Genomic DNA, 18,213 nt, shown 5'->3' with positions numbered 1-18,213 from the left:
CAGTAGAATGATCCTTTTTTTAATGGGACATCTTGTTTCATATGACATATTGAGACCTTTGTTTACTGCAGTTGGCTCTCGCTTCTCACTATCTAGCGCACTAAAATATGGAGAAGTGCTCTATATATGTATGCATCTTTAAATCTTCCAGCAATCACGAATTTACAGAGGAATTTACGCCACTTGGCAAGTCAGTTTGGCAGATGTGAATACGCACCCTCCGGGTCTCGATGTCAAGGTCTACGTTGTTCCGGGTGCGCGAGGCGTCGTCGCCCCACACGGGCATGCACAGGTACAGTCTCCGGGGCGAGGAGCCATCGTCTGCGGTGCCTCGGATCACGTGCAGGGCGGGCGTGGCCGCGGCCCGCTCGTACAGCTCGCACACCCGCCGGGGCCTCGAGTCCGCCGTGAACAGGCACCTGGCATGCTCGTAGTGCGTCCGGTAGTGCTCCTTCACCTGGCTGAACTTGGTCAGGTCCCCTACGGCTGGAACAAGCACGGAGAGAGACAAGCTTGTCAGATAATCCGCCGCCGCACGCATTTACTGCACTGCACCAAACTCTGGTATATAGTGGCGTAGGCATATTTTACAGCGATAGCTGTTAGTTGCTCAACTCCCGAAATCGTTGCGAAGGTCGGCGTTGAGCTCCGCAAAGAGGAGAGGGGTAGGTGGACGGGGAGGGAACGAGCGCGAAGAGGAGTGCGCCGAACTACGGCCGGAGTGGAGAGTGGCAGGCGCGCGGCGCCGTTGCCGAACAAAGCATGTGTAGATAAGGCTCACTCACTCTCCTGTGCGTGCGTGAGCGCGTTGGAGACGGTGCGTAGCCAGTACAACGGGAGGTAGGGGGGAGAGGGCCGCAAATTCCCTGTCTCCTCTCGAGACGAGCTAGCCGCTACTTTTGACTCGACGTATGTTGGCCCTTTGGGCATCACCAAGAGTGACGTAGTTGGCTCTTTGGGCATCACTCTTGACGTATGTTGGCTCTTTGGGCATCACTCTTGGTGATGCCCAAAGGGCCAACATACGTCGGGACCAGTAGCCCCCTCCCCCCTTCATAGCAACAACCACCACCACCACTACGTGGCGCGCGTGCGCCTCGACGACGTGTGCCGGCAAGGGCTGTGATGGTGGTGTAGTGGGTGGTGGTGAAAACATTTATTCAGAACGGACAGGTGTAGTGCGGAGACCAAGCGGTTCCCGCCACCACAGTTGCCCAGTTAAGATGAGTGTGTCTTGTGTTCTTTGTCCAGCGTTATTTTTTTTAATAATTACGAGCAAGACACAGCTATTGAGATGTCATCCGAACGTGAAGAGGGTCAGCATGCATGGTCGCCCGGACCACGAACGGGAAAGAATGCAGCGTGTCCGCCGGTTTGCCGCATGAAATATAGTACGGTGTCTACGCCGAGGAAAAATTACAGTAGCTCGAGCTGTCACACGTGCGCTTACAGTTGTGTCTTCACAGTGCATGCACCAACTAACAGCTGTCGCTGAAATTCGCGCGTTACAGAATGGGAACCGGACAGCCGGTTTTTAACTTCAAGAAGCAAGAAATGAAAGTGTGCCTGCTGCCCCGCAACTGCCAAACAAGAGCGCGGTTGGCACTTGAAGACTGGTGAAGGGCACAAAATTAGAGGTCAAGGTGAGGAGTGCGAGAGAATTCACAAAAATTAAGGTCATGAACGTTCGAAATTGCAGGGCACGCAGTGGGTGCATGAAGTCGGTTTTCATAGGTACGCCATATATTTTATGAAAATGACTCATGGGCATACTGAGTATGTCCACGGGGCCTTTCTCAAGCAAGTGCGCTTCATGAATGTAGCCAATTATTTTTGAAAATACGGCCTTTGGCATCTGAGCCGTCGATAACAGCCTAGCACAATCAACGCTGGCTGGCAAATCATGCACGGGAGCCAACGAGAAGGGCGCCCCACTTTTCTCTGTACCAGAAAAGTTTTTTTTATTATTATGGTTTGAGAACCACACTAAAAAAAATACGCTTCACGAATGCGGACTCCGGTCGCGGTATCGGATATGGAGCTACGGTGCAAGCGCGCTACTCTGGAACGAATCTCCACGCATGCGCAATTCTACAAGCTGCAGCAAGGATAGGATTCTTGTTTGGTTTATACCGTAACCCCGCCGCGGTGGCTCAGTGGTTACGGCGCTCGGCTACTGATCCGCAGTTCCCGGGTTCGAACCCGACCGCGGCGGCTGCGTTTTTATGGGGACAAAACGCTAAGGCGCCCGTGTGCTGTGCGATGTCAGTGCACGTTAAAGATCCCCAGGTGGTCGAAATTATTCCGGAGCCCTCCACTACGGCACGTCTTCTTCCTTTCTTCTTTCACTCCCTCCTTTGTCCCTTCCCTTATCGCGCGGTTCAGGTGTCCAGCGATATATTAGACAGATAGTGCGCCATTTCCTTTACCCAAATACCAATTATTATTATTACAAGACGATTAAATACAAAAATCTGTTATTCTTACGCTCTGTGCAGGTATTCTTCACGATATGAATATTCATAAGCATTACAAACATGTTACACAACTCTGCAGGCGGTTCATCACGTCTAATGAGACCCCCCTGCATGGCTCGACGCAGTTAGTAGCCGCAAATAAACCCGTTTTCTTTCAGAAGGGAAGTTATGAGTTAAATGAAAAAACAATGTAATATGCGAAACTCCCATAATTGGCGGGATAACAAAAAATCCCAGGAACGTAAAACCGAGGCTTCCGTTAGCATACTACACATTGAGACATTCACATTTCTACCGCTGAAAACGAATGAAAACGCGCATTCGTGGACAAGCTAGAAGGTTAATTAACGCCTTGCATGAATAATGCAAAGCTCGTGGTGTGGTGCTCGCAGTGGTAGGCCCCTTCCAACAAATTTCTGACCATGTACACTCAATGCGCTGGCGGCCTCTCCTCCTGTTGGCAAACAACTGAAGCGCCGTGCTCTGCTTATACGACAACAAAAATGCAACAGTCAACATGTTTTTTAACGTTTACTGATGCTCGACTGATCGGAATACATGGACAGAGTTAATAAATAACACATTTTTTATCACACTGGGAAAATAACTTTTGTTAGGTACATTCTTAAATTTAGAGCAATAATATTTCCTTATCCATGGTTATATCAATTCATTTTATATCGTTTAGAGGATAAGCTTAAACAAAACGCTGGTAAACTATAGCTACGGTCATAGTTTCTATACTCTGTGATGAAGAGCTCTAAAGTTAGATTTCGACATCGCCATCATCAGCCTGACTACACCCACTGCAGGGAAAGGACCTCTCCCAAGTTTTTCCAATTAACCCTGTCCTTTGACAGCTGCGGCCACCCTATCCCCGCAAACTTCTTAATCTCATCCGCCCACATAACTTTCTGCAGCCCCCTGCGGCCATTTTGTAGAACTTTAGAAAAAAGTGAAACTGACAACAATAGCTGGGTGCATTTTATTGTCCTCTAAAATTTTTCAGGCATGTTCTTGCAAGATATTTCAAAGTTGGAAAAGCATCAGTATCCGTAAAAATGACATCTTTAGATGTGCTGTATCTAATAATGCAACACTTCTAGTGCTTATGAATATTCATATAGCGCACAATATCTGAACAGAATATAAAAATGCTAAACAAAATTTGAATGGTCCAAATCGTGCTAAGTGCTTTCTTGAGGTTTGCGGAATTATATTTTCGTGTCCGTGGAAGTGAGTGGTAGTTGGTAGATCTTAGTTCATAATAAGGCGTTGTAAACGGTGCAGCTTTAGGTTATATATTTAGATAGAAACCTCCAAGGTTACCAAAGAAACTTTCCGTGAGCCAAGTTTCTGATTTTTTAAGTGAAAATAATGAAGTTCAGAAATAGTCGAAAATAACTGGGAGCACTCCACAGCACTCATAGACTTGCTGTACTAATTTTCAGGCATCTCCTCTTATATTCCCAGTTTATCACAACCAAACTGGTTGGTTTTAGTTTTATTGGGGCTTAACGCCCCAAAGCGACTCAGGCTATGAAGGACCGCCGTAGCGGAGGGCTCCGGATAATTTCGACCACCTGGGGTTCTTTGACGTGTACTGACATCGCACAGTACACGGGCCCCTAGCATTGCGCCTGCATCGAAATTCGACCGCCGCGGCCGAGATCGAGCCCGCGTTTTTCGCATATATTCCCCCGAGCACTATAAAGCCCTGAGCCATCGCGGCTCACAACCAAACATGGTGAAAACAGCAGTGAACGCACAGCGCGAAAGTACACATATCCTTGATATTTTTTTATTCCCTGGGGGGGGCTTCGGAAAAAGTTTTTGCGGACAGAAATAATTGCTGCACTCTTCGTTCTACTCATCGGGCAATGACAAAAAAAAAATATCAAGTAACCCCAAGACATCAACGAGCAATCCACTGGATGGTTCGATCTGAAATGGGCCCACAGAAGCGACGTAAACCAAATGCAGATTGACAGTGTTCCCATTCGATCAAGAACTGGTTTTCTCGGGGTTAAAAGACGATTTCGCCAACAGTGACGCACATTACCCGACTTATAGGCGACGGGCCCTCACAGTAAACGGGCGGTATAGTATAAATGGCAGTTCGTTCTCCGGTGGTAATTGAGTTTAACGGCTGTTCGGAAAACTGACTGTCCAAGTTCGAAGTGCCGACATATAGCCATTCGTTTCTACTTTGCCCAGTTTTAGGCTTTCACGTCACTGCTCTCGTCACTGCCTATTTCCAAAACAAATGGAAAAGCGAAACTATACTCTTAATGCGCCACGACACGTCTACCTCCTGTTCTCGAAGCTAGAGTAAGGCGAGTGACAAGTGCATTTCGTGTCATGCTTTCTTTTCTGTTTGGACCACTGTTTTAATCTCTCTTCGCCACGAAAACTGCGCTTCGACAAAAACTGAAAGATAAAATGCTTTCCTTGTTGGCACTTCGCAAGCGCGGCGCACTTGACCCAGCTAACAGGCAATAAAGTTCGCGCCGATCACAGAGGTCGACGCAAAGTGGCGAGGGGGGGGGGGGGGGGCTATAAAGAGACGAAGGGCGGAACAAAAACAAGAAAGGGAGGAGAAACGAGAGAAAGAAAGACGAATTACGAGGAGTGAAGAGGAAACCGCCCTCGCAGGAAGCGCGTGTAATAATAATAATAATAATAATAATTGGTTTTTGGGGGAAGGAAATGGCGCAGTATCTGTCTCATATATCGTTGGACACCTGAACCGCGCCGTAAGGGAAGGGATAAAGGAGGGAGTGAAAGAAGAAAGGAAGGAAGAGGTGCCGTAGTGGAGGGCTCCGGAATAATTTAGACCACCTGGGAATCTTTAACGTGCACTGACATCGCACAGCACACGGGCGCCTTAGCGTTTTTCCTCCATAAAAAACGCAGCCGCCGCGGTCGGGTTCGAACCCGGGAACTCCGGATCAGTAGTCGAGCGCCCTAACCGCTGAGCCACCGCGGCGGGGCGGAAGCGCGTGTGCAACAACTGTCCCCGGGAGGGTGGGGGGGGGGGGGGGGGGTGCAATAAAGAGTTTTTTCTGGAACAGCACGCCACAAAACGCAACGCAATCGCTTGTCAGCAAGTAAGACGGGAGCGAAGCAACGACCCGTAGAGAAAAGGGGTCGGGGAGAAACAAAAGTAGACACAAATAACAGAACACGCGCGTCCCGTTCATCTCCCTTTCCTCCGTCGACGACGAAAGCGCATTTCATAAGCAGCGTCTAGCTAATGAGCGCGGAGCAGTCGGTAAACTCCACACAGGCGCGCGGCTGTATATCTTTCGTCGACGTCACGTCGGAACAAATTACGATTCCCTCCGTCAAGTTTCCAATTACCACCGCTGTTGTTTTTTTTTTTGTTTCTTCGGCCTGGTGTTAAAATGGGCGATTAACATCGGCACACGCCGTCGGCACAGTGTCAGCACCGCGCAAAATGAGTTGTCGACGCGAGCATGGCCCTTTCGACCTTGACCCAAACGGACGCTTCCGATAACGATCGCAACCCAAAGCGCGCGTGTGTGCGCGCGTTTGAGCGCGTCGGTTTCTTGCAGCCGCGGCAGTGCTCTCCGCGCCTGAGATCTGGTGGGCCATGCTTCTCCGAGCCGAACAAGAAACTCGGTCAGCGATTATGGATGCTTTAAGCGTTGACGCTGTACAGTGCAGCCGGGCCCCGCAACCACCGCGAGCCGCTGTTTTCATGGCAACTTGCAAAAAAAAAAAAAGAGCGAAAGCACACATGTCAACGCCTGAACTGAACACATACGAACTGGTGTGACGGAAAGCGTCGTGGACGCGTGAATGTTTTAAGACGGGCATGCCCCTACTTCCCACCACACGTGACCAACTCTCAAAAGACTTACACGGATAGCTGTATGCTCCATCGGTGGGCAGGGGAGTTTGAACGACTTCACAACATCACACTCACAAACACACCTGGCAGCACACAAACTCGCAACACATCGAACGCACGGAGCACCTTATTCCAGCGCCGCAGACAGCGATGTCGCGATCCGAAGGCCAGCAAAGAAGCTCGCGCAGGGAACGAGCGACGCACGATGACGAGACCGCCACACACCGGTCAGCCCACGCGAGCGCCTTGCTCCACTAAAAGCCCACAGGAAACTGCGAGCACGGCAGACCCAAAGCGCGTCGCCGGACACCCCCCAACGCCCGTTTCCAATAACAACGCGGCCGCCGAGAGGCCATACAGCAGTGAGGAGAGAGAACAGAAGCCTACAAACGACAAAGCACGGAGCCCACGGTGGCCAGCAGAAGCTTCGAATGCCGGCAGTGAAGCAGCAGCAGAAGCAGTGTGGCTGGAATAGCAGATGCGTCGGTACGTGGGACGGGGCCCCCACAAAGACGACGGCGGGGCAGAGCGGGAGAAAGAGAGAGAAAGGGGGTGGACAGGTGGAGCGAGGAGGGAGCTCAAACATCGATATATCGACGCCCGCCGCCGCATGCACCGGACGGCCGGTGGTGGTGGGGGGCACAGCGCACCAGATGTAGCACTATACGCTGCGCCCATAGCTAGAACAGTGCAGCGTTGGAGATGCTGCGAATTCTCCAAGCTGCAGGCAAATGTAAGCACACATTCTGATTGGTGGCATTGCTTTTGAACCTGAACTTCTTTCTAAACCCCAAAGTCTCTCTCCTTCAACCTTTCCCTCATGGCCCCGTTTAAGTGTCCACCCTGAGTGAGACACCTATCGCGCCTTTCCTTATTTCTTAACGTCCTTTCTCTCTCTCATCCTTCCATCTGGCTGGCAGGCGCCCAGACTTCTGCGACGATGCATTGCACGGAAGCCGCCAGTTAACCAGGAGACGTCTTCAGGGACGATTATTTTCCGTACTCGTTCTCGTCTCCTTCTGCCATAAGACGCTGCTACTTGTGACGTCACTACTGATAACTAAACAAGCAACGCGAGCCGCCAACTTCGGTGCCAAAGGCGGGGCAGAGCAATACCAATGAAGCAGAAGAACGGAGAGCAAAAAGAATCGTTCTCTATATGTGAGCAGCTCAGCGGATTCGCTCTCTGGGAAGCGGAAGTTAGTTATGGCAACGCTGCACCGATTTACTGAGTGCGGGCGCCACGCCTGAGCGTAGGCGTGCGCGCCGGTCAGCTCGCCAGGGGTTCGCGCACGGGGCTCGCTAAAGTGATTTCGAGCAGGCCATGCAAGGGGAGGGGGAGAGTGGTAGGCTGGTGCTCGACGGACGACGACCGGATCATCTCCCCCGCGGGGCTGTTTGCAGTCAATCTGCGGCTCGTTTCCGTGGACCATGCACTCGGGTCACTGTGCCCTGGTCTTTCATCTCTTCTAAGCATTTAGAGGTTCCCTCTATGCAGCATATACCCCCCGGGAGTTATTGCCCTTCTCACAGCATTCATCGGTCGCTGCTGTCCTTCGGCGAAAAAAGCTTCCTCGCTCAGATGAGAAGTAATTTTATCATCGTTTCTTTCTGCTCTGTCGGCCAGTGGAAACAGCTTATGTGAGCGAATGCTGTAGACGTAGGGTCTGTTTCTTTTATAGTCGGGTGCTATCGGAATTAAATGGATCCCTCCTGGAAATCGCCCGGACAAAATGGGCTCCAAACGTGGGCCAGCTCCAAAGTAGCTCCACGTTAAAGATCCCCAGGTGGTCGAAATTATTCCGGAGCCCTCCACTGCGGCGCCTATTTCTCCTCTCATCCCTCCTTTATCCCTTCCCTTACGGCGCGGTTCAGCTGTCCGCCGATATGTGAGACAGAAACTGCGCCATTTCCTTTCCCAAAAAACAAGTTTTCAGTGCACGTTAAAGATCCCCAGGTGGTCGAAATTATTCCGGAGCCCTCCACTACGGCACCCATTCTTCCTTTCTTTCACTCCCACCATTATCCCTTCTCTTACGGCGCGGTTCAGGTGTCCAAAGATATATGAGACAGATACTGCGCCACTTCCTTTCCCCAAAAACCAATTATTTATATATTTTTTCAAGGAGACGCGATTTCGCCAGCTCTTAATAATTGGTTTTTGGGGAAAGGAAATGGCGCAGTATCTGTCTCATATATCGTTGGACACCTGAACCGCGCCGTAAGGGAAGGGATAGAGGAGGGAGTGAAAGAAGAAAGGAAGAGAGAGGTGCCGTAGTGGAGGGCTCCGGAATAATTTCGACCACCTACCTGGGGATCTTTAACGTGCACTGACATCGCACAGCACACGGGCGTCTTAGCGTTTTTCCTCCATAAAAACGCAGCCGCCGCGGTCGGGTTCGAACCTGGGAACTCCGGATCAGTAGTCGAGCGCTCTAACCACCGAGCCACCGCGGCGGGGCGTTTTCAATTTTTCAGAGACGCGATTTCGCCAGCTCATCAACTTTTCGCTGATAAACACGAGGAAAGCGGAACGACTTGACGGAGAGAAGTTCAGCGTCGGTGAGGGCGTTTATCACCCACCTGCGGCGGAAGAAGCGCTTCCAGATATGGTTCGTCTCGTTAAAGGCCCTAGAGAGGCCCAACATGATATTCGTTAAAAGCGGAATTCGAAAGAACCGGCGGATCGTATAATGCGGGAACACGCAGAAAAAGAAAAATAATGAAATTCTTTTACGACCAGGATAACCTCTCGAGAACCGGTGTTTGGTTCTAGAGCGTGCAAATATATTTGCTTTATTTCACCTCCATTTCCCATCGCCATTCAGCTCTCTGATCGCGAATCGATGAACTCGAAATACCCCGCTAAGTATATGCTGGAGCAATTGGGCTTCTTTGCTGAAATCAACCTCTCTGTTACTTTTATGGTCAAATGCTTCACTCTCTCGCCATGCTCGTTACAGGTGACAATTTGCAGCTTCGAAAGATTTCGTAAAATTGATAAGTTTAAAACGGTGGGGAAAGTAAGCGGCAGTTCGATTAAAAAAAACCTATATCAATCCTATATTTACATGCATGGGACCCACAAGCAGGCGTGCAGGATACCACCTGTGTCCAATAACACCGTATATGTGTCCAGCACATATAAGTCTTTTTTTCAATATATGGAAGGTTCTTGCTTCGGCTGACGTGAACCTTTCCACGGTGAAGCGCTACTTGCTAAGCACTCAACTGAAATATAGAGAAAAAAGACAGAGCGCCAAATGCAAGGAAAAAAAAAGTAAACTAATAACGGATTTACTGCCAGCCCGAAGCTCGTACACTTGTAAGCTAAGCGCCTTCGCCTGACTGCGGCCGAAGTTTTATCCCATTTTAAACGCAAAATCTGCGGCAAGCAAAGATACGCTCGAACATTTAATTTAGGAGTCGGGCTCTCTCACGGCTTAAAAAAAAATATGGCGTAATACCCAATGCCTACAGAGCAACTCAGAATTTCAACAGAGCAACCACGCTGTTTTACCCCCTCCACATCAGACACTTAACCGGAGGTCAGACGAATCCCCCCCCCCCCCCCCCCAAACGCACACACCACGCGACAGAATCTCATCAACCCCACCGTCTTCCCGTTGTGCAATCGGTGTAGAGAACTAGCCAATTTCTACCACATCATCTGGAAGTGTCCTCACCTGTCAAGCATACCCCTAAACATCGCACCTATATAACTGAGAGGGCCGGGAGACGTACTACTGCTCTGCTAATCAAGTCTGGAGGAGTAACAACAGTTGACCAGCAGGGCCGGTCGCGCAACCGACTCGGTGGCCCCATACTGGACCCTCCCAACCTCCCACCGCCCAATAAAAGTTTGCTCAGTTAATCAATTGGGGAAGACCGTGCAGCTTGCCAGCTGACAATGTGATATCAGCACATGAGCCCAGAAATTCAGCGACATTCGTGGAAGACTTACAACTTACAACCGACGAAATTTGGGTATTGCTGCTCTTTCCGCGCCCGGGTTCGAACCCGACCGCGGCGGCTGCGTTTTTATGGAGGAAAAACGCTAAAGCGCCCGTGTGCTGTGCGATGTCAGTGCACGTTAAAGATCCCCAGGTGGTCGAAATTATTCCGGAGCCCTCCACTACGGCACCTCTTTATTCCTTTCTTCTTTCACTCCCTTACGGCGCGGTTCAGGCGTCCAACATTACGTGAGACAGATACTGCGCCATTTCCTTTCCCCAAGAACCAATTATTATTATTATTATTATTATTATTATTATTATTATTATTATTATTATTATTCTCTCTGCACTGAACATATAAATCACGTGGGCTTGCGCAGTTTGCAGTGTTGTCGTACCAGCAGCATAACAGTACGCACTGCGCAAGATAGGCGTCACAATCGCGGGATCACGTGATCAGCTTCTAGCCCACGCGTCAGCGGCCACGTGACCTGTGGGCGTGGAACTGCCCTTCTAGAAAAGGGGAAAGGGTTCATTTTGATTCCAGTAATCGCGGCGGTACAGTTGGTAAGAGAAATTAAAACCCGTCCGTACTTGAAATTTCCTCAGAATAAACTGAGCCAACCATGCACGTGCTCAGAGAGAGAAAGAGAGAGGGAGAGAAAACTAACATAAGTAAGAGAGCCGCTTTCAGGCCAGCGCACATGCGCCACCACCAGCTGTGCGGGTGTCAGGGCGAACGACCCCGTTCGTCAAACTACCAGGAAACCGAAGTGCTTACGTAAGCTGCCCTGCATAGCTCGCACTGCGTCAGATTGATACGTTTTTCTGCCGTTGTAGCGTTCATTCTGAGCGGCATTCTCATCAGCTATTGCGGCTATAGCAGTCCAAACACGATCATGCCTATATAGGAATAAACAGGGAGTAATTACGCTCCACTAGCGCACTCCCTTTTATAAAAGGGAGTGCGATGGAGGACAGCTTACTCCTTTTTTTTACTCATTTCTGTTTACATAATACGGCGGCATTCACTCCTACCACGCTACTAGCAGCTGTTTATTTTTGACATTGAACAGTCACTTATACCCACAAGCTCGACTGCATGCATACACCACCAAGAACAGATTGATATTAGGGAAGAAAATTGAGTTTTTGAAGTACTATCGGTTGAACCCGACCGCGGCGGCTGCGTTTTTATGGAGGAAAAACGCTAAGCCGTCCGTGTGCTGTGCGATGTCAGTGCACGTTAAAGATCCCTAGGTGGTCGAAATTATTCCGGAGCCCTCCACTACGGCACCTATTTCTTTTCTTCTTTCACCCCCTCTTTTATCCCTTCCCTTACGGCGCGGTTCAGGTGTCCAACGATATATGAGACAGATACTGCGTCATTTCCTTTCCCCATATCGGCAGGCGTTGCAGTGATGTGCACGAATTTAGTTTTTCATTTCTGGATCTTTCCGCATGTAGTCATGGGTTATCTCTTTATGGCCGTTGCCTGCATTTGATTGGCCTCTTCTCTTCTTCATGTTACGAAGTCGAGTTGTGCATATGAATCTCTGTTCGATGCCAAAATAAACAGCGTTTAGTAGAGCGGCGTCCAGCTGCCGTATAGTGCTCCTTCTCTCCCTTGTCCCGTTGTGCATTTTAGCACTAGTGTTTCGGTTATAAGACGAAATACAACCTTTGTCCGTAAAGTTTCGAGACTGATTTATTTTCTTCTCTAGAACTGATTCCCCAAAACAAATGTTGGTGCGTATGTGTAGCGCCATCTTCTCGGGCAAGCCTGAGCTATTTATGTTAATTGCTGTGGGAGCCACTAGATGGCACTACATGTAAAAAACTACGTTGCCACTAGTCGTCTGCGCATTCTACTGTGGGTGAATGCGTAGAGATGGACGTCCACCTCGAACAGCGTATAAACATAGTTCTGTGTAAAGCTTGGCAAGGCAGCCACACAGACGTATGAGCTCCTTCGTGACGCTAACGGCAACGAGATATTCTCGCGGGCGGGAGTTTTCGAGTGGCACAAGAGGTCGTTTCGGGGAGAACGTCGGTGGAAGAGGACACAAGGCAGGGGCGCCCTTCAACCTCACGGAATGAAAACAACGTGGCTCAGATCAGGGAAATTGTACAGCAAGACCGCACCATTACAGACCGCATGCTATCAGATGCTCTCGACATTAGTAAGACAACGTTCCACCAAATTTTGCGTGAGAACTTGTGGAAACGAAAGCTGAATGCCAGACTTGTGCCGCACTCCCTCGCACAGGACCAGAAGGACACGCGGGCATCAGTGAGCGCTGATTTGCTCTCCGAGGCAGAGAGGGATGCTGCATTCGCCGACAGCATCATTGCTGAAGACGAAACATGGTGTTTTCAATACGATCCTCAAACAAAGAGGCAGAGCGCCGAATGGCGGTCCACAAGCTCTCCGACGTCGAGGAAGCTGAGGCGACAGAAGACCAAAACAAAGACGATGATGATAGTTTTTTTCGATGCCAGAGGTGTCATACACCACGAGTTCGTCCCACAAGGGCAGACGGTGAATCAGGAGTTTTATATCCGCATGCTCCAACGCATGCGTGATGCACCTGGAGGCATCTGGACAATGGAGTCTTCTCCACGATAACGCAAGGCCGCACACTGCTCTCAGCGTGACAAAATTTCTCGCCAAGCACAACATTACTGTACTTCCCATTCGCCATACTCGCCTGGCCTCTCCCCATGTGTTTTTTTCCTGTTTCGTCGTGTGAAGAGAGCCCTAAAAGGTCGCTGGATGGGGAGCGTGGAGGCCATTCAAGACGCCACGAGAAAGGAGCTGACAGCACTGCAAAAGAGGCGTTTTCCAACTGCTCCCAAGACCTAAAAAAGCGTTGGAAGCTGTGTATAGACTGCAAGGGACACTATTTCGAAGGGTGGTTCACAAATTATTTCTATGTTAAACGCATTTTTTAAATGGGCTCAATCTCGGAACTTTACGGACAAAGGTTGTACCACCACGCCCCAGTCATTGCTCTTTTCACTTCACCTCCAGCATGCAAACGAGCTGCTTCTACCAGGACCTAACTTAACTTTCAAAGCAAGTGGCACAGTCGACTACTAACGGGCGACATTTCAAAGACGGAAGCGCGTTTAAGGACATTTTTCGTGAAAGTCCCAGATGGTCGACACTTATCAGCAGCCCCTCCATACCACGTTCCTTTTAGCCTCCATAGTTTACTTTTGAGGCATAGAAGAATACGTATAATAATTTTATGCCTAAGGTATGATAAGATAGTGCAACCTGCCAATCAAGCGCCCATATATCAGCAAGCACTCATTTAAACGCTTATCCCGGGCTACAAATGCACAACACAGACCAACGACAAGTGAAATAAAGCAGCTGCTATACAAAGATGTGTGTCTGTTGTGTTGTGTAAGTGCGTTGTACATCATACACCGCGTTGCAACGTTAGCGAGATGTCCGATACGCGCAGAAACCATGCCACGCGGTGAAACCGAAACGCTCCATGAATCACAAACACACGCAGTTGATCGCCGCGCTAACACGAGCTAACGGTAAATAGCGCAGCAAGTGTGCAGCACGCGCGGATGGCAGGCGCGGTGACAGCTAGGCCACGTCAACGCAACCCGAGACGAGGGAGACGGGAAATATGTCACTCGCCGAGAACAATGATCAGGGCCGGCAAAGAAGCACGGGCAAAGGCGACAGTTTATTGTTTCTACTTTCTTTTTTATTGGTATGAAAATCCGAAATGCGACACCCTTACCCCGCTTACAAGAAATGCGTTTTGAATAACTTCGTCCTCAACAACAACAACAACAACAACAAAAAAAAACTCGAGCCAATAGGCAAGGGTGTCCAGCAGCGAAGTTAAGAATAAGGTGGTTTTATGAAAAAAAAAACGCGTTTTTGAGCTTTTCCATGTTTCATTATCTGGGAAGACAAGAACGAGATAGGTACGTATGCAAGTGATTCTAGACTTATAGCAAGAGTGAAAGTAAGACAACATTTGCCGGGGAAGTTCGCTGTTATTGCAATAGTTAAAGAAAAAAGTCACAGATCCAACCTTTTAAAAGGGCAAGCTTCACATGCGAAGCCAGTGAATTCGGAAACAATAAGAAAACACTCAGTTACAGCACGTAACTGCAAATCACTAAGTGCACAGGTTCGGTTACAGAAGCCCGCTGATTTTCCTTGACACATATATGAGCGACAAGAACAAGAGATACGCGGAACTTCCAGCTTTTGTACACAACAACAGGGTGATAGCGTCCGTACCCACCTCACGATAAAGTCCCGATGAGGAGTTTTCAACTATCCATGCCCGCGACGACGAAAATCCCAACGGTCAACGAAAGAGCCGGCCTCTCGTCGCGGCGCTGGCTTCTGCTATGCAGAACCACACAGATGCGCGCGTCTGCGGTCGAAGTCCTCGCGAGCCACAGTCTGATCAGACTCGACGTCCACTCCGAAACGGAAGAAGTGCCGCCACAGCAGGCAACACACGCGCTTGCGCCACGCACACAACACGCGACAGAAGAACCCACTTGGCACCGCTGCAACGACGAAGCCACTCGGCTGATTCTTTCTTGTCGTCGACGAAGGCAGCACCAGCGGCGGCAGCGAAGAAAAAAAGCACCCAGTTAAAAAGCAGATCGAGCAACAGGAGATGAGAGAAGAGCGAAAATAAGAAGAAAAAATAATAAGCACAAGCAGCACTCGCGCAGTTGGAGAGGCGACGGCGGCGGCGAACGACCGACCGACCGCCAGCCCTCCTCCAAGAGGCGTCGCGGGAACAACGGCGACAAGACAGGGGGCAGAAAAATTAAAAAAAAAAGAAAAGTATTACGAAAGTTCACAGCAGCTGTGAGATTCCCGGGGACAACAATTGTACGCTCCTCAGGGACGGCAGAGGGAGGGAGGGGGAGAGAGAGAAGGCGGGGAAAGGTATACAGTGAGGAAAGAAATCACACAAGAAAAAAACAGACGATTGTTCGCAGCCGACCGACAAAACACCACTCCGGCGACGTCCACGCAGCGCTAGCGGCAGCAGCAGTAGCAGACGACGGTGTCGCCTTCGTCTGCTCGATAGCGACTGCTGTCGGCTGCTGCTGAGAGCGCGCTGGTCGCCGAGAGAAGCGCGTATGCTCGCAACGTCGTCGTCAAGAGGCGCAGCGCGAAACGTTGCTGCACTGCGCAGGCAGCGCCTACACACACGCAGCGGCCTGAAAAGCGAAGGCGAAGACCGCACCTGCCGCCGGAGCGGGGCGCGGCCGCGCCCATGGCTGCTGCAGCTGGCTCGCGCGCCGGGGAGAGGACCGCGGCGTAGTGTGTACGCTGCTGTACGCTCGTGCCACTTCCGAAGGAGGAGGGGGTGTCCGCGACGAACGCGGTTCCGTTGCATGACCGAGTAGGGCCGCCGTGCGAGACGCTTCTCGCGGCAATAACAACTACAAACAACAACGAGGGGAGACCCCTGGAGCGTGGTGTGGGTGACCGCCTTCTTGGGAGAGTTGTTGCACCGCGGAAGAGCCAGGGGGCGTAGCGGATTACGTGCGCGACGCGTTGAAGCGAGGCCGGCAGCGGAGCTCTGCCCGGACGAACAATGAACGAGAAGTGGGAAGGGTGACTGCGCGGAGGCCCCGAAAAAAAAAAGGGGGGGGGGGATTTTATCTTTTTTTTTTCTTGCCCGGTCTCAGAACAGCTCCTCCCTGGAAGCGAGGTCAGGGATGGTCGCGGCGGTCTCGCGCCTCTGATGAGGCGCGAGAAATAGAATTCAGGAATGAAAACAAAGATGAAGGATGAGACGATAGGCGCGCTAGGACAGAGGCGTATGCGGGAAGCGCGGAGAAAAATGGAGCCGTCCGCTTGTTTTCGCTGTCGCGAAGCGTCGACGGAAGCGAACTGGGAGTAAACAAGCTCCGGTAGAGAAGAGGGAGAGGCTGCTCTAATCTAACAATTCAGGCGAGGAGGTGCCAGAGGAGTCTCATTACATTTCAATTACGGACAAAGGAAAATTCCAGTAGGCTCTGTCCCCGTGACGGTAAGACGAATGGAACACACCGTTCCTTACACAACAGTGCAAGGCCGGGTCGGCTCACGGTCGATATCCGTAGTGGGACTGGAAAACAAGTTTGCATACCATAGCATACTCGGAGGGGGGGGGGGGGGGGGGGGGGGGGAATAATACTAAAGAGAAGTGACTTTCCTTACGCCCGGCCTGCAAAGTGGAATTCAGGAAGTCAGGTCGCAATGTCTGCGGAATGTGTGCTGTATTCTTGTTAACTGCTTCCGGCTTTTCAGCTGCGCAATCAAAGCGGCTGAACGGACGACAACAGACGATAGCAGGAGGTAGAAAGCGACCTAAGGACCGGGTGAAGAGAGGCCTGGCGTTGAACGGACGCTGGGCCCCGTGTCGCCACCATAGGGTATGTGAGGAAGACGCCAGCGACGTCCGATATCTCGGCGATCGAACGGGCGACGCGAAACGCGATTGCGAAACATGATCGAACGGCCATGGCGACGACTATATGCAGCGCGCCTGGAATTTGCGACGGCCCCACGAGCTGCAGCGCGCTCTCGGGCAATTAGCGACCGGTTTGCGACCTTCCCGCTTCTTGTGTCGCTTGTTAAAACTAAACGCAGATTGCCGACGTCAGTTGCCAACATGCGGGTCATAAACCATTCAGAGTTGCAGTCCGTCCTGAGCCGCGCCTTTTTCTCAATCTTCAGAGTTCGTACTGCACTCACCGCTGGATATATGGATCGCACTGCTGCACCTTCGGACGCTCCATAGATGAAAAAAAATACGCAAAAACTCACGCTAAAAAGAAACAATCAGAAATAGAAATCGAAAATATGGGAGACGGATGCAGAAGTATGAGCTCCTTTATATGGAGCATATACTAATTCAGTAGCGTTTAGGTAATTAGAGTAAGAGAATAGTAGAGAAAAAGTATAATTAAGCGTCTTCAATCTAGAGATAGTGCCTCAACGAATAGTGACTACAACATACTAGGTTTTTCACGAAGAAGCGCCACAACAGGGAACATAGACAGCGGAGGTTAGGGCACTCGGCTACTGATCCGGAGTTCCCGGGTTTGAACCCGACCACGGCGGCCGCGTTTCGAAGGAGGTGAAACGCAAAAGGCGCCCGTTTGCTGTGCGATGTCAGTGCACGTTAAAGAACCCCAGGTGGTCGAAATTATTCCGGAGCCCTCCACTACGGCACCTCTTTCTTCCTTTCTTCTCTCAGTCCCTGCTTTATCCCTTCCCTTACGGCGCGGTTCAGGTGTCCGCCGAAGATGAGCGAGACAGATACTGCGTCATTTCGTTTCCTCAAAATCAATTTTCATTTCTTGTACATGACAAAAGCCACCGCATCTTCAACCTAAATTTTTTATCCTTTTTTGTTTGCCCTCCCATTAGCGCTGGAAGCATCCAAACAAACCGTGCTTTCATCCGAAAAAAAAAAAACACTTAAAATGGAAAGCGCGCAGCACCCTTTTCTGAATCTATACAGAAGCCAATCATCCGCCGTCCCCTCGCCACACGGCATTGCCGTTTCGTGCCGGAAGCACGGAGCTCAATCGCCCTCGGATACTTTCACCCGTCACGCGTGCCTCGCCGGCAGGTGTCAGGGGGTCTGCGGCGCAACGCACTCGCGGCGGAACCACAGTTAGGCAGACTTTCGCTTCCCTCCTGCTGCGTCCCGGAGGAGCATGCACGGAAATTCGCGCACATTCGTTGCACAATGCGCGCTGACTCCGAGGGCGCCGAGCCGACCCGTTATAACGAGTTGCGCCCGAAAAGAAAGAAAGAAAGGGAAAGAGAGAAAGAGAGAGAGGGAGGAAGAAAGAAAGAAGGAAGGAAATCGGTTTCGTTTCTTCGTCCTCGTGT

General features: G+C 50.6%; 1 protein-coding gene across 4 annotated transcripts in view; it reads right to left on the bottom strand.

Moving 5' to 3' along the window:
- LOC144099016 (uncharacterized) overlaps positions 1-18,213 on the bottom strand; it is a 225,875-nt gene that overhangs the window by 13,441 nt on the left and 194,221 nt on the right. For 3 of the 4 annotated variants that reach the window (XM_077632007.1, XM_077632011.1, XM_077632008.1), the window contains exon 2: positions 218-486. In XM_077632007.1, coding sequence (XP_077488133.1) covers positions 218-486 — 269 coding nt within the window. Of the gene's footprint in view, positions 1-217; positions 487-14,596; positions 15,597-18,213 lie in introns of those variants that run through there. The other variant, XM_077632009.1, reaches the window with a different exon arrangement.

This window comes from Amblyomma americanum, chromosome 7 (assembly GCF_052857255.1).
Source record: "Amblyomma americanum isolate KBUSLIRL-KWMA chromosome 7, ASM5285725v1, whole genome shotgun sequence".
Classification (NCBI taxonomy): Eukaryota; Metazoa; Arthropoda; class Arachnida; order Ixodida; family Ixodidae; genus Amblyomma; species Amblyomma americanum.
The sequence above is the reverse complement of the archived record's forward strand: the minus strand, read 5'-3'. Positions and strand labels throughout refer to the sequence as shown.